Here is a 25,774-nt window from a genome sequence, read left to right as displayed (position 1 = left end):
GCAGTACTTGGTTTTTTCTTTTTCACCAAACATAGTTGAATTCATAAATATGCATATGATACAATTCCATTGTTAAATATATTGGTGATCACCCAGGGTATTTTTTTTTTCCCTCTACTGTGCAGATTTATTTTAGGAATTCTATTTAAAAGTGCAGTTAACTCTAAGGTTTTGTGAATTTTTAAAGTTATTTACTGAGTACTACTAGATGCCAGATACATACATTATTCTTATACATTAAGCATGTGGTTCCTAATCAGAATTATGTATAAGATTCACCTGAAGAACTTTAAAGAAAAAAAAAAGAAATGACCAAAGCGTATCTCAAATCTACTGAATTCCTTTCCTCTGGGGATGGGCACTTGGTACATTATTTTTTTAAGCCTTATGGGTGATGCTGATGTGCATTTCTTGGCTAATAACCACTGCTTTAAGCCACCATACACCAAGAGCTAAACAGTCAACCAGAGTCACTAATAATAAACTTGGCTTATTTCACAACTTTGTCTACGGACGGCTTGTCAATGCTTCCTGGTTTTTGACTGCTGCCTAGGTATGGCCTCATTTCTTCCCTATTCTGCCTCAGCGCCTCACCTTCCACTACGTCTGGACTTCTGAACTAGACATGTAATCTTTGATCTCAGAAGACATCATCATAAGCATAGGTTCTGGTTGTGGCTGGCTCACTGAACTTGGCTTTCCTTACCTTTGCGTCTAACCCTATCTCTACTACATACTTTCACTTATGACCCTAGTATGAAAACCTGCTAACACCATCGAGTCAGGGAAGAAAGTGCCATGATGGTGATGATGGCAGTGGCCCGTCTGAAGTGGCTGCTGCCCTGACGCTGGCTACAATCCAGGAGGCATGGCTAGGGCCGTGGTGCTCCATGGAGCCAGCAAGAGCTGGGAACAGGCAGAAGCCCTGCCCCCTTCCAAGTTGGAAGAGTGGGAGTCCTGCCCTCCTGGGTGCAGCTGTAGCCACCCAGTCATGGCAGTGGATCCATTCATCTCCGCACTCTCAGGGACCAGGAAGCTCCCTGCTCCCGCCAGCTTGGAAGTGCCTGCTCCCACTGCCTGGCCTCTCCCTGCTCCCAGCACCCACTCTGATTTCAGAACAAAGTTGTGACCGAGCCTGGCTGCTGTCGCGACCTGTCCAGGTGTGTACGTGCTTGGGGCAGCATTGACACGCAAGCCCCCTGCTGCCTCGGTCCCCTCTGGACTTTGGGCACTGATGAGCACAGGAGGGAGGCAGGCCGAGGGGGGAATAAGGGCAGCTCAGTGCAGGCCTGTAGGTACCACTCAGCATGAACAACCTGGGCGCCATGGGCACCGTGGATGGCAGGTTAACGGCAGCAGGAGCCAAACAGGCTCCTGGGCGGAAAGGGGCAGATCCCCAGTAAGGCCAGGGGCCAGGTTGCCAGTTTCATGCAAAGTAGTGAGAACTTATGGTGCTTTCTCCATGGTTACCCATGGACCAATCAGCACACACTTCTTCCTCTCAGAAGCCCATAAAAACCCTGGACTGAGCCAGACTTGGACAGACAATGGGATGACCTGCTTGCAGACAGGAGCTACCCACTGTGGGTTTCCTCTCTGTGGAGAGCTGAGCAGATGGCAGGACGACCTGCCTGCTGAGAGGAACTACCCACTGTGGGTCTCCTCTCTGCTGAGAGCTGGACACTTACTGGGATGACCTGCCTGCAGAAGGAAGCTACCCATTACCCTCAGGTCTCCTCTGAGCTGTTCTGCTGCTCAACAAAGCACCTCTTTGCCTTGCTCACCCTCCACTTGTCCGCATACCTCATTCTTCCTGGATGTGGGACAAGAACTCAGGACCTGCGAAATGGCATGGCTGAAAGAGGTGTTAACACAAACAGGGCTGAAATATGCCCCTTGCTTGCCATGTTGCGGGCAACATAAGAAGGAGAGAAAAGAGAGGACGGAAGAGAGGAGAGAAGAGCTGTGGTCCTTGGGGGAGCCCAGACCTAGGAGCTCCCTGTGACACCCTCTTTGGGGTTCTGCGGCTCCTGGCATCTCCAAGCTTCCAGGTGCCACTGCATTCCCTGGCGCCAGCTGTGGAAGCTGCTTGCAGTATACCTGGTCCAGCCACAACCTTGCAGGGAGCCAGCCCCTGGAGCTGCCTGCCCTGCTGCAGCTGGCATGCCTAGCTGTGCGCAGTGGCTGGACCCCGTGCTTGCTTGCTCACACACCCCTCTCTGCTTCGCACCTGGCTTGCACTTGGCAGGTGTGGGATCCAGGCCGGGAGTATGAGCAGAGCGCAGCCTGCTGGGCCTGGGGGCAGAATGAGCCCAGCAGGCCTGACCAAAACTCGGGCAAAGGTGACATTTTTCCAGCTGGAAAAGTGACACTCCAAGGATCCTGCGACAATGACTCCACTGAAAAATGATTTCGAATAACTGTAATAATAGGTAAGGTAATTGTGAATGCATGTTAATCTTCAGTAGTCTAGTTATTGATTCCTTTCAAACATTGCTTTGTACTTAGCAACCCAACTGAAAAATAAATCTCCAATTCATAAGAAAAAAACTTCCTTAGATTGGAATAAAGGCCCTCTACTGTCTAGATCTCACCTGTGTTTCTAGATCTTGTAATATTCTACATGTACGTGATGCTCCAACCTAGCTGTAACTTCACTGTTCCTCAGGAAGCCCTCGGTAATGCTGTCCTAACTTCCTTTCTTCACATTTTCAATGTCGGGAAGATCTTTTCACTAGCAGCTTCCCCTTCCTTTACCCGTATCCAAATCCTACCAGTCCTTTAAGACAGTGTTTCTTAAACCTGAATAATGTACAGACTCCTAAAATAAATTCTTATGATCCTGGAGAATGTTTTCAGTAGGCTGGGGACCACAGACCAGTTTGAAAAGCACAAATATAAAGAACTAAAGACCAATTGTATAAAATTATACAAATGATCACGTTGAAAGAAAAATTTTATCTTTATAATTGGTAAAATAACTTGTATTTTGCCATAGAACTCTGATTCTTATCTTCAGATCTATGATGTTTAAGAAACACTACTTTAAGGCAAAGCGGAAACATACCGACCTTGGAAAATGTTCCTGCATCACCCCAAGTTAATACATTTTTATTTTTTCTGATTTGGTGTCTAACAACTTTCTGCGTTGGAGTAGCTAGTAATATCTAGTATTTTCCTAGAAAACACAAGCTCTTTGAATACAGGGACCACATTTTATTTATTTTTTATATACACCACACCTAATACACAGTACGTCCTCAGGAAATATTGGCTGTAAAACCTATATTCCATGCTCTTATTTTGTAGTCCAAATGTCTTTAAAATATCACACTTCTTCTATTGTCCATACTCTTATAGAAGAGTATATTACTCAAATAGCTCTGCTATAAATTAACAGTAAGTTTCAGAAGTTATCTTAAAGTTAAAACTCCAAGTCACGAAACTCACGATTTTTTAAAAGTGCCACAAAGTGTCTCTTCTGTGTCAATGTTAATAGAACCCTTTCTTTAAACGATCAGTAGACAAACTAAGAATTTCCGGATAAAGAACAAACTCTGGAAAAACAGGGCTAGTGGGAGAGGCCCTATAAATACCTACCTAGTCTTACAAGTGCTGTCTCTAACTCAGCTTGTATTTAAGGCAGTTTCTTCAGTTTTTCAACTAATGTGTTTGAGAAAACTGTTTTCCTCGGACATACAGGCGTGGACTCCTTACTTCAGGTAAGGTGACAGCAGCTTGACAGAGAATGCCTTCCCTCCCACGGCATTTGGGACGAGACTGAAGGAAAGACACAGGCGGGGTTACGGGAAACCCATGCTCTGCGCCATCTGGACAAGCTGAAGTCAGTGTTTCCGCTTTCACACGAGGTAATGGATTATGATGGGCTCAGGTCCCCTTTAGCTCTGAAACAGGTATTCTATGGCTCTAGGTAAACACGGCATGAGACAGGTATTTCTCTGGTAGGATCAGTTGTATTTCCCAGAGAATAAAACGGGCAACAGACCATTTATCGATATGTGAATGGTCCCCTAGGCCCTATTTGGGGCTGGATAAAGAAAAAGAAGGTTTGCTTCCTTTTTGGCGGGTCCTCCAACGACAGAGTTCATGGCCCGCTGCGCGTCCAACTTCCACCTCTCGTCGCTCACCGGAGGACGAGCGAGGTTCTGGGCGAGGACAGCCCCTCAACCGCACTCCCCAGAGGGAGCGCTGTGACTCGCGGAGATTAGTCCCCGGTCATAAACAACCTCTCACTTCCCCTCCCCCGCGCCCGCCCGCGCCCGCCCGCGCCGGGGCGGCCCTACGAGGCCCAGGAACCTCCTCCAGCGCCCGCGAGGCCCCGAGTCCTCCTCGGAAGGGCGGCTGCGGACCTGTCCTCTTCTCCTAACCAGGTGTTTGTCCACTTTACTCAGCCCTTCTTACTCGTCCACAATACAGCCACCTCAGAGGGGGCGCTGACGCTAGCCCCTTTTTTCCTTCTGTCGACCCCAATCACCTCCAACAGCCAGAGGCCGGCGGCCCTGACGCGCAGGCTCACCGCCGCGGCCGGCGCGCGCGCGGACGCGTCCCCCGCCCCCACCTCGCGGATCTTCCGCGGTTCGGCCCCGCCCCTTCCCGAAGCCCGCCTCCGGGTCGGCCCGCCCGCCCGCTCGCGCGCACCCGACGCCCCGCCTCCGCGCGTGCTCAATAACTGTCCCCGGAGCCGGCCTGCAAGCTTCCCCCGCCCCTGAGCTGTTTAAATATGCTAATGAGAGGGCAGGGACTAGCCAATAGAACGGCGAGGCGATGTATCACGTGGCTCGGGGACGTGTCAGGGGCGGAGCCTCCGCAGCCCCTGCCCGAGTTAAAATCGGAGTGTGAGAGAGAAAAGCGCTTCAGTAGCGAGAGGGGCTGAGAAAGTGGTGACACTGCTGGGGTGCGGAGGGAGTCCCTGAAACTTCTCCCAACAGCCCCAGGGCCAATCTCCCCTCAGCCCACTCCCCTCTTAGCCAGCTCCCAGGTCCCCACTCCCTGTACCGGGGGTGGGGTGGGGAGCCAGGCCCGTCTCCCGCTGGGACACACACAGGGGCCGGGAGCGGGGACGGGACCCCCGAGGCGGGGGGGACGGACCGACAGACAGACGGCTGGGCGCCCGCCCCAGCGGGCAGGCAGGCAGGAGGAGGCGGAGGCGGGGGTACGACGGGGAGGACTGGGTCTGGGGAGTTTCCTCTCAACTATCGGGGGAGAAACTCCCCGCAGCCGGAGGAAAGACCCAGACGGTGTTTTCCTCCCGGGGGCCGCGCACCCCCGCCCCGCGTAGCGGCGGTCGCCGCCACCGGCGCCTCCACCTCTACCATCTCCTCTTTCTCCACCACCTCGGGCCCCGGTGTCCCTGGCCAGCACTATGCCCATCTTACTGTTCCTGATAGACACGTCTGCCTCTATGAACCAGCGCAGCCATCTGGGCACCACCTACCTGGACACGGCCAAAGGCGCGGTAGAGACCTTCATGAAGGTACCGACTGACCGAGTCCGGGCGGCGACCCCGGCCCGGCGGCCCGCGGGAGGCAGGGTGGGGGAGGGCAGCCAGGGCGGGGGTGTCGGGGACCTGACTGCGGGAGCTGCCGGGCTCGGGGACCCCCTCCCCCACCGCGCGGGCGGGCGGGCGGGCGGGCGCTGCGAGCCGGGCTCGGCCGGGGCCCGGATTCCGGCCCCGGGCGGTGTGTGGGGAGCGATCTGTATGTTGGGGGCGGCGTGGAGGGGTGGCCGCTGCGTGTGCGGTACTGTGGGGGCGGCGGGGCAGCTGGGCGCCCCTTCTCCGCCTCGTAACCTCGCCTCTGTGCTTCCCTCTCGCCCGCCCTGTTCCTCTTCCCGTCCCGCAGCTCCGTGCCCGGGACCCTGCCAGCAGAGGAGACAGGTATATGCTGGTCACTTTCGAAGAGCCGCCCTATGCTATCAAGGTAACAGCCCTCGCCCTCCCCCTTTCCTCTCTTCCCTTCCCTGTTCCTTCCTCGCTCGCCCTCCCCGCCCCCCCATTCACCCTTCATTATGCTCCCCTCCCCCACCCGCTGCGCTCCCAGCCGCTGAGGTCTCTTCCCTGCGGGCTCCCACCCCCTCCCCCGCTCGGCAGCGTCCTAGCGCGGCGCGGAGTCGCGGGGCCACCGCCGTCCCCTCCCGGCCCGGCTCGGCCCGGCGGCTGCGGCGGCGGCGGCGGCGCTGCGATCAACATGGCCGACATTTCCCCTCCGCGGCGTGAGCGGCAGCAATGAACTGTGGGGGATATTTATTCAAGTTAGCCGGAGTGACAGCCGGGCCCGGCCGCGCACAGCCCCGGTTTGCATTAAAGGGGAATCGGTCCGGCCGGCACGGGAGCCAAATACGGGGCTGCCAGGATTGGTCTTGTCAAATTCGTCCTAAGAGGGCCGGTGGGACAGCTGCAGGTTAACTTCCTAAGTCTGGCTCCCGTCTGCTTCCACTAGTACGTTCACATATCCACATTTTGGGTATTAGATTAGGTAGTAAATTTGTCAGTGAAGTTATAAAGTATTAAGGTTGTTAACTACCAAAACCTAGAGAGGAAGCAGGTTTATTCCTGGACCACCTTTGGAGGAGAGTTTCCTCAGCAGTGGTACAGTATTAACACGTTAACCAAGCCAAACCAACCAAAAGTGAAGCTGCTACTTGGTGACTGTCAGATTATAACGGCTGTGTGTACATGGCTTTAAAAAATGAAAAAAAAAAAAATCTTACATTTTTCTTTTCAGGCTGGATGGAAAGAAAACCATGCAACGTTTATGAATGAACTGAAAAACCTTCAGGCTGAAGGACTTACGACTCTTGGCCAATCCCTAAGGACAGCTTTTGATTTATTAAATTTAAATAGATTAGTAACTGGCATAGACAACTATGGGCAGGTAGGTTGAATAATAAGGTGGCAAAATAGTTGATTTTTCATTTTGTGGAAAAACAGTCCAATCCAAAAACTACATAACATGAAATGCACGTATAAAACATTCCAGATTAAAATAGAATATGCACATTGTTCAAAGGCAAAACTCTTACCCTACTATATATATTTTATGTCCCTCATTTTTTCCCCTTTTAAAATACATTTGTATTCAGGATTAGAATCTGAATCTTTTGCTAAAAATTTGACATACATTGATTTTAATCCCTTGAAAGTTCACTAAAGACCTAAAAGGGAAAGCGTCCTATCTCACCACACTCAAGTTGTGTGTGCAACTATTGTAGTGACTTACAGACACTAGTTAGTGGTCTTCATTTCTATATTAGTAAAGATGTTAGAGGAAATTAATCTGTTTGTTGCATCAGGGTTTAATGTGATCATGCTGTATAACTATTCTGAAAGGTAAGAAGATTTTCACTGGAATACAGTCACTGGCTGAGAACATTAAGTTTTCTCCTTTTGAAGCATACACAGTTAACTATTGCAGGAAGAATTCTGAATTAAATTTCAGGCCTAGAGTTTTAATTTAAACTCCAAACCCTTTGCAAAAAAGACTGCTGGAAAATATGAAAGAACCCTTCGTTTCTTAACCCCCACAGGTCCTTTTATTTCACTTACTTTCATCTATTTGAGGGTGAGAGGAGCTTTAAATCAACAATTCACTAAGGAAGAATGCAAGGTGGTCTATTGTAACATTTTATGATATCTTTGCCCTGGAAATAAGAGATACTGAACAACATATAATGTTACATGTAACAAAGGAATATTATTTCCAAGGAGCTCAATTCTTACGTTGTAGTGAAAAGCACTATTCCTGTAATTATATATTGGGTATATGTTGTGTTCTTTTCCCAAGTCCCACAGTCCCTAGTTTTGTGAGTTTCATACATTTCAGGGAAATTCTTTCTGTGACTACAACGTTTATTTGCTTCCTATTGAAGGAAATGAACTTGTTTCTGTTTTAGGAAATTTTAAGCTCCTTAGGGATAACTTCAGTGCTTAAGTATCTTTGGAAATAGCTGAATTTAGTTCTAGAACATTTAAAGTATACATTGAAATTCAGAGTGAGCTTACCAAATTGAACTTCCATCGTTTAATTAGGTAAATATGTACTTTCTTACTACATTAATACTTTTATGTTTTTCCCATCTCTGCTGCTTTTATTTTTGCAACTTTTAGTAATTTAGGTATATTTGCAATGAACTTTTTGGTTTGTTTCTGTGAAATAGTAGTAGATTTCTTTCTCTTTTATATTTCTTTGTGATATGTAGCGCAACACAGTCTTATTGCTTAAAGTTTTCATCCTTACCTCTTTGAGTTCAAAGAGATATTTAAAACTTGCCATTATTTGGTTACCTTGATTTGGTTGTCATGTTGTTAGTGTTATGGCAGAACTATTAGTTTCCTCTTTTTCTGCATCACATTTCATAAGTGGTCAAGGCATTTGGACACATTCACCTCCTACTACCTAGTACAAATACTTCTTAGATTGCTTCCTTCGAAAAACTGCTTGTCATGGAGAGGCTGAGGACATTTGTAATTTAAACCTGTATTTTCCTTTTCCCAGTTGATGTCTGCCCCCAGAGAACACTTTAGTTCTTGTCTGTAAGGCTTATAAAAACTTTGAGGGAAAGGTGGTCCTGTGCTGTTACCACTTTGACCAAGAGAAAAACCTGGAGATTGGGATGTTTTCGCATGTTAGGATTTATTCAACAACAGGGAGAGATGATGCTTCTCACTTATTTTGATGAATCAGCAAAGATTGCAAGGCATAATTTTATTGCTTATGTCTTGAATTGGCACATTAAAAATGACACTAGCCTTAAAATAAGCCACTGTTTTCAAACGAAAATGATAATTTGAGTAAAGGGTATTTAATTGGAAGAAAACATTCTTCCAGAAGATTTTTTTCATCATAAAACTTATCTGATTTAAACATTTCACGTTTTCTGTTCACAAAAAGGATAAATGATTAGGAATTTTGGATGTCTCAAATATTTAATACTAAATATTGTTCATGTGTTTTCTTCTTTGTAAAAGTACTTTGTATCTGCCTGTTTTCTGTGGAATACTTTTATTTTGTAACTTCAATGTTTTTACATAAGTATTTCCCGTTTCCTGCTCTATACTAGGATCTGTGGCGTTCACAGTACTACTTGTATGTAATGTTAGTAGTTGAAGGAAATGAGAAAAGATTAGGTGGAAGATAGAACATATATATTTTATAGAATATCTAAAAACTTTAATGTTCTGAGTTACTTTCTTAAATGTCTATGGGTTAATATATATATATTTGTATATTTATATAGATATCCACCATTCTGCCACATATATACACATATATGATTTTTCATAACTAATTACAAGACTATTAAACCTATATTGCATTTGTTAACTTAGTTAACATACCTACAGATAAAACATCTTTGAATTATTAGCTAGGATGCTGTCAGAATTTGCAGGGCATTAGTAAGGTTAAAGTAGCTGAGAAAAAAGAATGGTTCTTAGTGAATGTTTTCCTCAAGCACTTTGGATATCCTACTAAAAAATTCCATGCCTATAGATGTTCTTATAAATATTTAATTTTGATAATCAGTACCATTTACTGATATTTCTACAGTAATGGAACAATGTGTAGCCTTTAGTCAATCTTTTCCTTTATAGCAGTACTTTATTAAATTGCATATAATTGCAGATAAATTTGATACATAATTTTTTCACATGTGTTCAACAGAGTTTCAAATAACGCTGATCCTTTGAGAGCTGCTGAAAGTCTGAACCAGCCTTAATATCTGAAATTAGGAAATGTATAAAATGTGAGAGATCTGATTAAAGTTTTATACGTAGATGAGTTAATTTTCATATTGTTACAGGTCATCCTGTTTTCCATCAATATATATATGTATATTTTTTGAGACAGAGTTTCTCTCTTGTTGCCGAGAATGGAGTACAATGGCGTGATCTCGGCTTACCGCAGCCTCCTCCTCCCGGGTTCAAGCCATTCTCGTGCTTCAGCCTCCTTGAGCAGCTGAGATTACAGGCTTGAGCCACCATGTCTGGTTAATTTTGAATTTTTAGTGGAGACTGGGTTTCTGGTCAGGCTGGTCTTGAACTCCTGAACTCAGGTGATCCGCCTGCCTTGGCCTCCCAGAGTGCTAGGATTACAGGCGTGAGCCACAGTGCGCAGTCCAGTATTTTCAACATTGTCTTCTTTTCAGTAAATTAGGTTAGTTAAGATTAGCCAATAAGGCCGGGCGCGGTGGCTCAAGCCTGTAATCCCAGCACTTTGGGAGGCCGAGACGGGCGGATCACAAGGTCAGGAGATCGAGACCATCCTGGCTAACCCGGTGAAACCCCGTCTCTACTAAAAAATACAAAAAACTAGCCGGGCAAGGTGGCGGGCGCCTGTAGTCCCAGCTACTGGGGAGGCTGAGGCAGGAGAATGGCGTAAACTCGGGAGGCGGAGCTTGCAGTGAGCTGAGATCCGGCCACTGCACTCCAGCCTGGGTGACAGAGCGAGACTCCGTCTCAAAAAAAAAAAAAAAAAAAAAAAAAAATTAGCCAATAAATCTTACTCTGGCCTGCCAAGTCCATTTTTGTTACTGACCTGACTCCACACCCCCGCTACCTGAAGTATACTAGTACTAATTAAATTGTTCCAGGAGTTAGAATGGCACCTTTCCTACTATATGCCCTTGGTGAAGACAATCCTTGACAGATACCTTAAAAGGAGATAAAATATGTGCTTAATTTTTTCAGGAGTTTCTGTGGTGAATGTTTACCTCATTGAAAAATGGTGACTTTCAGACAATGTCAAATTTAATGATTCTCGGGGAAAAGAATTTTAAAGAATTTTATTTTGAGCATAAAGGTCTACTTTGTAAACTTAGGAGATAATACAGTTATAGTTCTAATACTACTTTTTTTTTCCTTTACCTAAATAGTACCCATTTAATAGATGGTGTGAAATACAGGCTTTGAAGGCTGGCAGGTGAAGTAGTGAGAACTCCATTTCCATTTAGGTGTTTGGTTTCTCTTAGATTATCAACAAATATATGAATAAGAGTTTGATATTTATTAAGCTATAGACATCTTTTCAAATGAAAGTCAGTTAATTACTATACCTGAAATACTGCTGTGTTGAATATAAACTGGAAACACAATGATGAATGGTGTATTGTAAATTTTTAAATTCCTTTAATTAAAATTTTTTTTTAAATTGTGGTAAGAAACACCTGACAAAATTTACCATTTTTAAGTGTGGAGTTCAGTAGTGTTAAGTATATTCATATTGCTGTGCAACCAATATCCAGAACTTTTTTATCTTGCAAAATTGAAACTCTGTGTCGAGTAACTCCCAGTCCCTGGAAACCTCTATTCTAATTTCTGTTTTTATGAATTTGTCTACTCTGGATATCACAGTTAAGTGAAATCGTACAGTATTTGCCTTTTAGACAGGCTCATTTCACTTATCATAATGTTCTCAACATTCATTTATGTTTTAGCATGTCAGGATTTTCATCCTTTTTAAGGCTGAATAATACTCTATTGTATGTACCACGTTTTGCTTGTCTGCATATCCCTTGATAGTCACTTGGGTTGCTTCCACTTCTTGGCTGTTGTAAATAATACTGCAATGAACATGTGTGTGTAAATAACTTTTTTGAGATCCTGCTTCTAGTTCTTTTGGATATATACCCTGAAATGAAATTACTGGATCATATTGTAATTCTATTTTAAATTTTTTGAGGAAGTACCATACCGTTTTTTATAGCAGTTGTACCATTTTACATTCCTACCAACAGTGCACAAGGGTTACACTTTCGATATATCTTCACTAACACAATTTTCTATTTTTCTTTGACATTAGCCATCCTAATGGGTGTGAGGTTGTATCTCACTGTGGTTTTTATTTACATTTCCCTAATTATTTATGTTAAGCATCAACATACACTTGTTGGCCATTTGTACACCGTCTTTGAAGACAAGTCCTTTGCCCATTTTAAAATTGTTTTTTGTTGTTGAGTTTTAGGATTTCTTTTTATTTTCTGGATATTAATCCCGTATCAGATATATGATTTGCAAATATTTTCTCCCATTATGTAGTTTGCTTTTTCACTCTGTTGTTTCTTCAATACACAAAGTTTTTAATTTTTATATGGTCCAATTTATGTATTTTTACTTTTATTGCCTGTACCTTTGGTGTCTTCCACAAAATCATTGCTAAATCCAATGTCACTGAAGCTTTTCTCCTGTGTTTTAAGTTTTATAGCTTTAGATCTTCTGTTTAGGTCTTTAATCTATTTTGAATTAATTTTTGTATATGGTATAAGGTAAGGGTCCAACTTCATTCTTTTGCATGTAGATAGCCGGTCTCCTCCACCATATGTTGAAGAGGCTGCCCTTTCCTCGTTGAATGGTCCCTGCAAATCCCTGAACTTTTGAACCTCAATAATTATTGTTGGTGGAGAGGACACTCTCCTGTCAAACTTGCTTAAATGTTTTTTCCCCATCTTTATTGTGTAAAAGAGCAATGGCTGGAAATGTGAAATTGGAATCCCAATCTTGGCCTTGCCATTGAATTATTATGTAACATTGAGCATTCACATTACTATTTTGAGCCTCTGCTGCTGCTTATTCCAAGTTGGCAATAATGAAGCCATTGTACCTTTAATATAGAATTGATGAGAGATTTAAATGGGATGATATATTTAAAATGTACTTTAAAAATTAGGATGTGCTCACTAGACAAAAGCATCCTTTTCCCCCAAAAGATTAGTATATTTACCTCATTTTCTATTTTTTTCAGCTTTAAATTTGAAATTAAAATTATAAAAGTCTTTAAAGCTGATTATTACTTGCTTTAAAAATCTGTTAGTATCATGAAGTGTATATTTTGACTTGAGCTTTGTATTATATCCCAGAAAAGCAGCTGTGAAAGAAAAGTAATATAACTTGGCCAAAGTTGTCTCAGTGGCATTTAATAAGCATAGGATGGTGTTTTTAAAGAAGTGTTAAATGAAAACAATTTAAATGATTTAGCAGATAAATCAGAAAGTTATTCTTTTGCAAGAATACTTATGTGAAAAAAGCACATGCTTTAGGATTCTTTCAAATAGGGAGCTCCCCCTAGTGCGTTTTAGATGAGATTTACACAAGTTTGATTTGCAGGGAACCTTTTAGGAGCACATCTGTTGGGTAAATCAAGGGATGTTTTAATAAGATTTAACTGAGCTCAAAGTAGTACAAAATGAATATGATTTATTTCCTATAGAGCATTAATTTAATGGTGCTATAATTTAAATGGAAAGGAATATCCCCAAACCCAGATTTTATTTTCTTTCAAAATATTTGCTACAATATTTCTTCAGAATTTTATACTCTAAATCTGTTTTGTAAAAGAAAAAAATTCTCCAGTCATGAACTAAAAAAAAAAAAAAAAAAAGGAAAAGAAAAATGAACTATCCTAAGGACGTTACTGCCACCTTTTTTTTTTTTAGGTGGCGTTTCACTCTTGTTGCCTAGGCTGGACTGCAATGGCGTAATCTTGGCTCGCTGCAACCTCTGCCTCCCAGGTTCAAGCAATTCTGCTTCAGCCTCATGAGTAGCTGGGATCACAGGCTCCCACCACCACCCCCAGCTAATTTTTATGTATTTTTAGCAGAGACGGGGTTTCGCCATGTTGGCCAAGCTGGTCTCAAACTCCTGACCTCAGGTGATCCGCCCACCTCGGCTTCCCAAAGGGCTGGGATTTACAGGCATGAGCCAGTGCGCCCGGCCATTATTGCATTCTTAATTAGAAATTGTTTGAAACAAATCTTAAATGCAAAAGTCAAAAATAGGCTGGGTGCCATGGTTCACGCCTGTAATCCCAGCACTTTGGGAGGCTAAGGCAGATGGATCACTTGAGGTCAGGAGTTTGAGACCAGCCTAGACAATGTGGTGAAACCCTGTCTCTACTGGGAAAAAAATATATATATATTAGCTGGGTGTGGTGGCATGTGCTCGTAGTCCTAGCTACTCAGGACTTTCTCAGTTGGAGAATCCCTTGAACCCCGGAGGTGGAGATTGCAGTGAGCTTAGATGGTGTCACTGCACTCCAGCTTGGGCAATAGGCTGTCTAAAAACAAAAAAACAAACAAAAAATCAAATAATAGATTCTACTTCTCCTTTAAAGAACGTTTTACTTTCTTGAGATATAGGAGAATGTCGATAATTATGTATTAAATTATATACAGCTGGAAATTAAAAGATCAGGAACAAATCTAATATTTGACAGAATTGAACTTATGTATTTTGAATTAAGGTCATTTGTGGTCAAAATTAGTTAAAAGGATTATTTAGTCTTGTTTAGTCATGTTCATGTCAAATTTCTCCAAAGAGATTATATAATATTTTATAATTTGAAATGTTTCTCAAATATATAAATGTTTCTCAAATATATGATTTTTGGCTATGATAACCTTGACTCAGATTTATACTCTACAATTAGTCTTGGTGGACTTTTCTTGTTTTTTGGGGTTTTTTAATTTAAAAAATTCTTAGATACAAAGTCCCTCTCTGTTACCTAGGCTGGTCTTGAACTCCTGGGCTTAAGCAGTCTTCCCACCATAGCCTTTGGAGGAGCTGGGACTGCAGGCTCTTGCCATTGTACTCAGCTTAAAAAAGTAATTCCCTCATATAAACTTTATATTTGTTTAGTCTTACTATTAGTCTATAAAAGTTTGCCATGGTTGCCAGACTTTAAACAAAATACTAATTTTTAAAAGAATTTTGTTTTGGTTTGTATTTTCTGATCTTTCTCTAACATTTTTACTGAGATGTAATTTAAATACACAAATCTGAAGTGTGAAGCTTAGTGAATTTTAAAATATACACTCTTAAAAAAAATTGAACATTTGCATCTACTGACAAGTTTTAATTACTGTCAGTAGTTTTATTATGATTATTTTCATAGGGCTTTACAATGGAAATTATTTTAGAAGTTTACTCAATTTTTCTCATTTTGTTGGTAAAGAAAAGGCCTAGAAAGGTTAAGAGGCTTAATTTCTACACATTTATGAAATATTTTAAAAAATTGTAATTGGTGATAGAACAGTTATGCAGATTTTATTAAGGATTTGTGTATTATTTAATAACATTTTATTTAAATGTATAACCAGTGGATCTGATTTGCTTTCTTCAGTTTTGTCTATAGTTCTATAATGCAGTATGATTTCTTTCAGTTCTTGTTTGAAAGTTACACTTCTCATTTTGTCTCTGTTACATTTAGTCTTTCTTGTAACATTCTATCTAAATACTATTTGTTACAAAATTAACTTTAGTTGGATTCCTTCCTCCCTTTGTTTGGCAGAAAGTAAATGAATTTAGGGCAGCCGTCCCCAGCCTTTTTGGCACCAGGCTGGTTTTGTGAAAGACAGTTTTTCGATGGATTGGTAGAGGTGGTTGGGATGGTTTCAGATGAAACTTTTCCACCTCAGGTCATCAGGCATTAGAGTCTCATAGGAGCGCATAACCTAGACCCCTTGCATGCACAGTTCACAGTAGGGTTTGTGCTTCTATAAGAATCTAATGCTGCTGCTGATCTAACAGGAGGAGCCCAAACGGTAATGCTCACTTGCCCACTGCTCACCTGCTGTGCTGCCCATTCCTAATAGGGTCCGGGGGTTGGGGACCCCGATATAGGGAATAAACTAGGGAAGACTTCTTAGTGGCATCTGAAGAATAAAAGTTTACTGAGAACCCAGAACCATTTGCAGGTTAGGAGACAATGCAGAGTGAAGATCATGATCAATGGCCAGATGCGGTAGCTCATGCCTAGTAATCCCAGCACTTTGGGAGGTTGAGGCAGGTGGATCACCTGAGGTCAGATGTTCGAGACCAGCCTGGCCAACGTGGTGAAACACTGTCTCTACTAAAAATACAAAAATTAGCCAGGCATGGTGGCGGGTGCCTGTAATCCCAGCTACAGGCACCCTCAGGAAGCTGAGGCAGGAGAATCGCTTGAACCCAGGAGGCGAAGGTTGCAGTGAGCTGAGATTGTACCATTGCACTCCAGCCTGGCCGACAAGAACGAAACTCCATCTCGAAAAAAAAATTCCTGGTCAGAAACATAGGAGGGGCTGTCCCTGTGGCTCACACCTGTAATCTCAGCACTTTGGGAGGTTGAGGAGGGAGGATCACTAGAGGCCAGGAGTTCAAGTCCAGCCTGGCCAACCTAGTGAAACCCCATCTCTACCCAAAACACAAAAATTAGCCAGGCATGGTGGTACATTCCTGCAATCCCAGCTACTCAGGTGGCTGAGGCAGGAGAGTCGCTTGAACCTAGGAGGTGGAGGTTGCTGTGAGCCAAGATTGTGCCACTGCACTCCAGCCTGGGTGACAGAGTGGGACTCTGTCTCAAAAATAATAAAAACAAAAAAAGTGGGGAGAGACCTGGGGACGTAAGGGATAGTTGACAGGATTTTATACTGTAATTAAGGCCTAGATTCTAATAATATACATATGTATTTAATGGCACTTTTTGATTTTGTGCTTCTTAGTTTAAGTTTCTGATGTGTAGCTAGTTAATATAGGGCTATTAACCTTGTTCATTAGTCGATTTTTCCAATGTAGTATGCCAACTAGTATTAGGGTTACATTTATAACTTTTTGCCTGGAGAGTTTTTTAATGAATTAACTACCATATTTTCATTTAACTTTAGGTAGTTTCGAAAATTTCTAAGCATTATGTCTTAAGATTCAGAAAAATAAGACCAGATCCACTTACGAATTTCCATTCCATTCGTGACCTGACAAGTCATGTAACCTCTCAGCCTCACTTTCCCCACTAGACAAATAGAATGAAAAGACCTATCTTGCGGAATTGTGATAAAGATTAAGGGATGTACAACATAATTTATTATTGTAATACAACCTATTAATCATTTTTATGAATTTTCTTATTTGAATTTTAAAAATTAAAATTATGGGGTACTAGAGGTTTTTTTAATGTTGCTTTTTTCAGAACAAGGAGCATGGTGATATGGAAAGACCTGCTGTATTAGAACTGACTGTGCCTCGTTCTGTCACTCACTAGCTTGTATTGTATTGAAAAGTCCCTTAACCTCTCTGAGCATCAAGTTTCTCATCCATAGAATTGTGATTATACCAACCCTTAAATTTTGTGAGGATTCGAAGTAATATTTGTTAATCATCTCGCGAAAGTGCTTGCGAGGCACATGGTAGGAGCTCATTTATGATGATGACCATCATCTCCAATATTATGGTAAACACTTAACAGGATAAAAGCTTTTTAGTCTGAAACTTTTGACAAAAACAGAATTAAGGTTGTTCCATAACCCATCATATAGTCATGTATCGCTTAACAATGGAGATATGTTCTGAGAACTGCACCATTAGGCAGATCTGTTGTGGGAACATCATATAGTATACCTACAGAAACCTAGATGGGATAGACGACTATATACCTAGGCTGTATGGTGTATGACCCATTGCTCCTAGGCTTTACATCTACCCGTATAACATGTAACTGTACTGATTGCTGTAGGCAGTTTTTAACACTTGCAAGCATTCATGTCTCTGAACAGATATAAATATTGACAAATACAGTAGAAATATGGTATGAAAGATTAAAAAATGGTATACCTGGATAGGGCACTTACCATGAACATAGCTTGCACACTGGCAGTTGCTCTGGGTGGGTGAGTTCGTGGTGAATGAAGTGAAGGCCTGGAACAGTACACTGCTGTAGACTTACTGTACACTTAGGCTACACTAAATTTATTAAGGAAAATTTTCTCTCTGCAATAATAAATTAACCTTAGCTTACTGTAACTTTATAAACTTTTAAAGTTTTAAAACTTTTTAACCTTTTTTAGTAAGAGTTAAGATACAAACACAGCTGTAAAAAATATTTATATCCTTCTTCTGTAAGTGTTTTTCTATTTTTTAAATTTTTGTTTTTAAAAAAAAAAAACAACTTTTGTTTTTTTTTTGAGACAGAGTCTCGCTCTGTCACCCAGGCTGCAGGGCAGTGGCGCGATCTCTGCTCACTGCAAGCTCCGCCTCCTGGGTTCACGCCATTCTCCCACCTCAGCCTCCTAAGTAGCTGGGACTACAGGCGCCTGCCACCACACCCGGCTAGTTTTGTTTTTTTTTTTTTTGTATTTTTAGTAGAGACGGGTTTCACCATGTTAGCCAGGATGGCCTCGATCTCCTGACCTCATGATGCGCCTGCCTTGGCCTCCCAAAGTGCTAGGATTACAGGCGTGAGCCACCGCGCCCGACCTTTGTTAAAAACTAAGACTCACTCATTATCCTAGGCTCCCACAGGGTCAGGATCATTAAGATGTCAGGAAGTGATAGGAATTTTTCAGCTGTGTTATAATCCTACAGGACCACTGTCATGCATGTGGTGGTCTGTCATTGACCAAAATGTTATGTGGTGTGTTACTGTACATCCATCATGAGAAGACTTAAGTAGCTATCCAGTTTTTCTAGCTAAAGTAATTTTCAGAGCAAGAAAGGTTTTAAACTTCTTTAAGAAAATTTAGAGTTTATTTCTAGGACTTTGTATATTTTAGAATTCACACTGGTGATGGTTGGGATGGGGGTGTAGGGGAGGTGCTTTTCTCCAGAAGAAATGTCAAGTGTAAAATGTATAATTCATTTTGTTTGTTGTGTAGATTTATGTAGGAAAAGACATAATAGGATAGGCCTAGGAAGGATTTTTTTGTATGAAGATTTTTTTTAAAGGGCATATATGATTGGAAATATGATTATTGGTATATGGAGAGAGATAATTGTACATGGAAAGTACTATAACTTAAAAAATCTCACAGTTAAGAGGATTAGTTGTAACCAACAGACAAATTTATGTCAGTCTAGTGATTAGTCCTATCAACAATTATTCGAGCCTTTACATACCTGTTTTTATTGCCTGTTTTATCTGTGACATTTTGACATCTTCTTTCTATTAGTTTTGCCCAAATGAGGTGTGGGACTCAGTGAAGGTCCTTGGAAGGATTATATTTTCTATAAAGGTTTATTATGGACATGAAAACAGTTCTGAATATGTGAGAAAAAGTAATTGTAGTACTATTAGGTGATGCAATTTGTAGCTAGGAAATGACAGGATGGATGCTGGTGTGTTAGAGTAAAACTTTGTCTTAAAGTGAGTGAACCTTGTTACATACTAGGAAACAACAACAGTCTTATGGTTATTCTGGGGTTTCAACACTGGAAACATCTAATAGCAGAATTATTCTGAAATAATTGAAAACAATCTCTTTTAAATAAGGAATTGAAGATAGTTGAATATGTAGTGTGAAAGGTTAGGCTGCAAATGACGGTGATGTTGCAAGATAATGACAAGGGTACATTACTTTTGGATTATCAGGAATTAGCAAAATGATGTCTTGGTGTCCTCTGGTAATTTCTGAGTTGTGAACTATCTTGCTCATTTACATACTTTGGCAGATAATGAAATAATGAATGTAAAATTTTGAATTCTGTGCAATCACATTTCTTAAACCAATAAGTTAGAAAGGAAAACCAAGAGATTGCATCCACAAAATCAGGCCTAAATAGGTAGTAGAAAGAATAGAAGGTCTTTATTCTAAATTTTATTGTTAATTCAGAATGGGTAGTATCTAATCACAAATGAGATTATAGTGAATAGAAATCTTAATGTAACAAATGATTATCTTGCCATGTTCTTAAAGTTTCCATTTTAATGAGCTATAGTAACATTCTAAAACATGTAGCAATCTGTGCAGTCATCCATATGTGACATCTGCTGCTTCATGAAGTGCATTTCTAAGGTAAAACTATTGGTGGATTTGTATGTATAGTTAGGAAGGCTTATAAAACATTTTTTTAAATGATAAGCACAAGTATTATGTAGTACAATTTTTTTGTTTCCTGAAAATGTTATCTGCTTTGAAAATTTTAAATCTACAAACACATGGGAAGGTGTTTAGCACAAGCATCAATACATGTTTCAGTCAGAATCTAGCAAGAATGGATTCTTAAAAACTTTTACTCACGTACATATACTTGTGTAATGGATTTAGAGAAATTTGTTTCCTCCTAAAAAATCTTAGCGAAGTTGGGTTAGTACCATTTCTTTCCTTGAAAACAAAAAATCCACGTTTTTTACAAACCAGGGCCCCTTAAAACTAATTTCACATTATGTCTTTTTTTTGTTATTATTATTTTTGAGACACAGTCTCGCTCTATCGCCCAGGCTAGAGTGCAGTGGCATGATCTTGGCTCACTGTAATCTCTGCCTTTCAGGTTCAAACAATTATTGTGCCTCAGCCTTCCCAGTAGCTGGGATTACAGGCAAGTGCTACCACACCTGACTAATTTTTGTGTTTTTAGTAGAGACAAGGTTTCACCATATTGGCCAGGCTGGTCTGGAACTCCTGACCTCAAGTGATCCTCCTGCCTCAGCCTCCCAGAGTTTTCGATTACAGGTGTGAACCATCACGCCTGGCCTCATCTTATGCCTTACCGATTATTTTCAGATTGGCCTTCAGCCATAGCATATGGGAAACAATATACTGTCAGAGTTTTCCAAGTGCTTATCATGAATTTTTTTTCTTTTTAAAATTTAATGCTTTATTGCTAACTTTTCTGATCTGAAACACTTATTAGGCAGTTCTTCATTTTCAGTTGTAGTCTTTTAAGGTATCTATGTAGAAGGCTGTCAAAGAATGCCATCTTCTTTTGTAGGACAGTTGTGTGTGGAAATTGATTTTTTATTTTTTATTTTTGAGACCATATTTGTAGTGTGATGTTTAGAAGGAAGTAACCGCAATGGTTTTCATCTGCTTCTTTGCCCTACATTCAGGGTCTGCTTGTGATAGTGTTTAAAATTGAATTCAGTGCTGAGTTCAAGATGGGATTTAACCAGACTTTTACAAAGGTGGTATCTAGATTTTGTGGCAGTCAGCAACCCAAGGAGGTGATTAATCATGAGAGACTGGACAGATTTCTTTTAGGTCAAATAAAATTTTACCATTATTGCTGTATAACTCCATTCACCTATCTTTTGAAAATATGTTTACATCTTGGCTTTTATGTATACTTTTTTTTAAAAAAGCATATTTCTAACATGTTTTTTATTACATGCTTCACTAGAACAAAATTTTCCCAAGTTGTTATTATCCAGTTCATCCTGAAATGTTGGCCTCAAGCAGTCCTCCCACCTTGGCCTCCCAAAGTGCTAGGATTATAGGTGTGAGCCACCGTGCCTGGCCCCAGTTCATGTAATGTATGTGTTAGATTCTTATAATATTACTATTTATTAAGTAAAGTTATATTTCTGATAGCTTAATTACTCCTTATATGCCAGCGTAAACACTATTTGCCTGGCACTACTTTTTAGGTATTCCCCAGACAGTTTATTAATTTTATTCAAACTTTAGATTCCAGTTCAAGTATAAAACTCAAATTCTGCCAAATTATTAATATTTCAGATACAGTGAGTTTATGTTACTGTCTTTTGCAGTTATACTTAGTCCTATCAATTATTGAATTTCCCTAATGTTAATTTTTTTTTTACAAAGTCAAACTTTAGTAATTCTGCAGTTCTTATGGTGACTTTTGATTTCTTACATTGTTACTCTTCAGTCTATTATTAAATCAAATTCCAGGATGGAGTTCCTTAGTCATTACATTAAAACAAATGTATGGAATTCCCCCCTACTTTTGTTCAAGTAGTAGTATTCCATCTGTTTTTAATGCTGTTGTATTTTTAACATAAGGAATTATGTGGTTGAATAAAGGAATTGTATTGGAACACACTCGTGTAACGGAGTTACTTGAAACTAAAAATATATTTCTTATATTGTGGAATTCTAACATGTTTTGCTGTAACTGTAGACCTTAATGTATTCTGTTACCAGATTTTCATATACTAGCAGGTTTTATTTTAGAATACTAAACACTTTAATTTTGAAGAGTATTTGTTTTGAACGTATAATAAATGCACATGGTTAAAAAAAGTTGAAGTATTATAAAAAGTCACACAGTTGTTTACTTCTTTTCTATGGAGGCAATCATTGCTAACCAGTTTCTAATGTATCCTTCAGAGATCTTTTTTATGTGGTCAAAGGTATTATTTTACAAGCGTTAATGTCTTAAGATGAATATTTTAGAGTTTGACATCAAAAGACTCATTTATACTACACTACTTGAGATTTTAACAATAAAAGTAATAATCTTACTGAAATCTAAAACAAACATAAAATTTGTAATTCTGGCCTTGGAATATTGATTTAAATGTAAGCCCGTCAGGCCTTTATTGACTTAAGTAATTCTATTTTGTTTGTAGTATGTTATTACCCAGTTAGTGTGTTTATCGCCATAATTTAATGAACCTCTTCCACCTTTAAAAAAATTAACAGTATTAATGACAATGAATTATTGACTTGACAAACATGATTAGCACATCAGAGGATTTTATGACCTGTTTAAGGGTATGGTAACATTCCTATGCCGCTCCTCCACTACATTTTTCAGTTTCTTAGGTAAGTGAAAATAATTCTTTTCTTGAGATCAGGTTAGTTTATATTTGGAGGAAATTACCTTTTTTTAATATTTTCAAATTTTTTTCCAGAATAATTTGTAACATTTCAAAAGCATTTTCTTTCAAAAATAACATAGGTTCTAATAGATAATATCTGTTTATGTTAATTATATTCTTTAAATTTTCTTATTGAGATTTTTATGCTTTAACTGAGTAATTTAACACCATGGTAATTGGTTGTTGAGGGAACTGTAATAGGAAATTTTAAGTGAAGTAAAAGGTTTTGCTTTATATTATCCTGTGGCAGAACTCTTACTTGAGTTTTTTGACCAAAATTAAAATGAAAAATTTTTAATGACAGAAAGATTGACTCCCATTAGTAAGTAGCTCTAGAGCTAGAACATTATGTTTTGCATTGTATTTTCTAGTGATATGTTTGGATTTCTTTATGATAGGAACCACTGCTCTGAGAGTAAAACATGTGAATTTATTCTGCTAATAGCAAAAGTAAACTTTTAGTCCCTCTACTGGCTGTCTTTGTTGTAGCAGAGCTTAGTTTTTTTGTTTGTTTGTTTTTGTTTTTTTTTTAATATATCTTATTGTAATTATGATAAAAGCTATTTATAACTTTATGGCCAAGGTGAATATTGACATAAATTCTAAAGGATTGTCTCCCAGCTGAGTGACTTTATAAACATACTTAGGAATAACAATGTAAAATAATTGCTCATAAATATAAGGATTTGGGAATTATTAAATTGCATAGGCTTGACACCAGATAGTGAATAACATTATATTGCAGTAATTAAGTTGTAACTCTCTTTTAGACTTTGGAGGTATTAAAACTTTATTTTTTTTAAAACATGACAAAAATCTTACAGTACTGGCAGACAACTAAAACTTTTTTAATTTGCTGGGTAAACAATGTTGACAGAAAAAGATGGGATTATGCAGCGAGGAACAGTGTAAAATAGTATATAAGGAAACTTTCTTGGAGCTACATGTTCACTTTCTGCTAGTGATTTAGAGATTCATGCTTAAATAAATTTGTTAATGTCAAACGTTTATATAATAGAGATGGGGATACATTTTTCCTGAAGAAATAATAAAACCTTATGTGTATAAATTACATTCATTTAATCATTATTCTAATTTTTATAGTAACTGATTATTGCTTTTCTTAGTGTGATTCTTGACTAAGCGCTTTAATCTTAGAGAGGAAAGAATCTTGGGCTTGGCAGGGGATAGTTGGTACAGTGAGGATGATTGTATTTTTCTTTTTTCTTTTCTATGTTTGATCTTTATCTGACTTTTCCAAAATTTAAAGTCACTACAGAACTTATTATTTTATCTTGTGTTTGTGTGTATACTCTCTGAAAGTTGAAGTTATATCGTTTTTAAAAGTAAACATTGTTATATATAGTGGTTTGTTTTAGTGTGTTTGTGTTGGGGGAGGATACATTGATTTTATACATAAAGAAATTGATGGCTAAGTAATTACAGAATCACAGGAATCTACCAAGTAAAGGAATAATCTTACTATAGTTATTTTTATTGCAGAAAGAATATATTAAAAACAAAACAATCTGATTGTAACACCATTCCTTGTTGGGTAAATATGGCACAATCCAGGTTGGTATGGAATTATGTCCAAGAGAATTTAGCAGCTGCCAGTAGGACCTCCAGATGGTGCAGAAAGACCATGTGGATTTTAGAATTAGAACATCTTAATAAGGTTCTGGCTTTGCCACTTACCATCTAGGCCACCTTGAGTTATATCATTTAATCTCCCTGAATATTTTACCTCACTAAGGTTTTTTAGGGTCAAATGAGATAAGTGCTTTATTGTTATTATCAAGACAATATAATAACAGTAATGTTACTGTTATTATGGTAATTTCAGGCCCGTTTAAGGGTAGCCTCTGGAGAGTTATTTTGTGTAAGACTAGTCAAGTTTCAACTAAAAGCTTTGTTTTGTTGTCTAAGAAAAAATAACTTTGGTTTTAGTGTTTGAATTTAGCTTAATTAAATTTAATAACAGACTTTCTGTCAAGTTTTAATATATTTTAACTTGATTTTGTAGATATTATGGGGCTTTAAAAAGTACTACCTTTCGGGTAGATGTCGTCATTTATATGAGTCTGCTACATGGTAGATTATTTTTCTTTAATTAGAAGTATGACTAATTCTCTGTGCTTATACAGGAATAAAAGTGAATGGGTGTCAGACTTTTGGTCAGAAAGTCTGATTTTTTTTTTTGAGACAGAGTCTCACTCTGTCACCCAGGCAGGAGTGCGGTGGCATGATCTTGACTCACTGCAACCTCTGCCTCCTGGGTTCAGGGGATTCTCCTGCTTCGGCCTCCTGAGTAGCTGGGCGCTACAGGCATGTGCCACCACACCTGGCTAATTTTTGTATTTTTTGACGGAGACGAGGTTTCATGGTGTTGCCCAGGCTGGTCTTGCCGTCCTGACGTCAAGTGATCCGTGTGCTTTGGCCTCCCAGAGTGCTGGGATTGCAGGCAGGAGCCACCGCGTTTTATGTTTTTGTTTTTGTTTTATGTTAAAATGTAGAAGTGATATAGAAGACCCTACTACAAGTATTGGATCCATGCTGTGGTGGCTTTTAGAGCTTTGCTGATTTGTTTTTGAAAGGCACCAAGTCAACAGAAGTAGTTTAGCTTAAGGGTGGAAGCAAGATAAAATAGTTTCGAAGCTATTAGGACCTCTTGTTTTTTTTATCTCCCGTAGGCAATTTTTGAGCTAAAATACTACTGGTAGAGACAAAGAGAGAGATTTATTGTCATATGTACATATGTTTATTATGTATGAGAGTAGAGATTATGTATCATACAGTTAATACAATACCTGATATATAGTAACCACTCAGTAAATCTTTGAATGGCCAGTGTGAATGAGTAGATAGTGGATGACTGAAAGACACAAGAGGGAGATAGTGCTCCTTTTTATACCCTGGTAGCCCAGCAAATTCATGAGTTGTTATGCATTGAGTTTGGGGAGTACATATTTATATTGAGGTAAAGGTAACATACATTTTTTGAATCTTGTTGAAGTTTGAGTAATTGTAAATGGTCCTGTGAACCCAGGCCGATTTGTATTAAGCTATAATCAGTGAGTCAGTGAATAAGTTGAAGTGTTTTGTGCCCAGTGCCTGCTTAGTGGTGTGGAAAGAAATACGACATACTCTTTGCCTTCAGCGTATTCAAACACATGAAAAAATAGCAAACAATACAAGATGGTGTATTTTTTTTTAAATTGTAAAAAACACAA

General features: G+C 39.8%; 1 protein-coding gene and 1 long non-coding RNA gene across 14 annotated transcripts in view; one reads left to right on the top strand and one right to left on the bottom strand.

The window, feature by feature from the left end:
• Positions 1–5,688, bottom strand: part of LOC135968113 (uncharacterized) — a 96,530-nt gene extending 90,842 nt beyond the window's left edge. For 2 of the 3 annotated variants that reach the window (XR_012426977.1, XR_012426978.1), the window contains exon 1: positions 5,456–5,688. This is a non-coding gene — a long non-coding RNA (uncharacterized lncRNA). Of the gene's footprint in view, positions 1–3,600; positions 4,565–5,455 lie in introns of those variants that run through there. The other variant, XR_010582600.2, reaches the window with a different exon arrangement.
• Positions 4,872–25,774, top strand: part of INTS6 (integrator complex subunit 6) — a 123,255-nt gene continuing 102,352 nt past the window's right edge. For 7 of the 11 annotated variants that reach the window (XR_010582599.2, XR_006693614.3, XR_010582597.2 and 4 more), the window contains exons 1-3: positions 4,872–5,494; positions 5,862–5,939; positions 6,744–6,893. Coding sequence is in view for 3 of the 11 variants with exons in the window: in XM_015438974.4 (XP_015294460.1) it covers positions 5,384–5,494; positions 5,862–5,939; positions 6,744–6,893 (339 nt within the window). In the remaining 8 variants the exon portion in view is untranslated. Of the gene's footprint in view, positions 5,495–5,611; positions 5,940–6,743; positions 6,894–25,774 lie in introns of those variants that run through there. The other 4 variants (XM_074022065.1, XM_074022063.1, XR_012426975.1 and 1 more) reach the window with 3 other exon arrangements.

This window comes from Macaca fascicularis, chromosome 17, assembly GCF_037993035.2.
Source record: "Macaca fascicularis isolate 582-1 chromosome 17, T2T-MFA8v1.1".
Lineage (NCBI taxonomy): Eukaryota > Metazoa > Chordata > Mammalia > Primates > Cercopithecidae > Macaca > Macaca fascicularis.
Note: the sequence above shows the minus strand (reverse complement) of the source record. Positions and strands in the feature narration are given on the sequence as shown.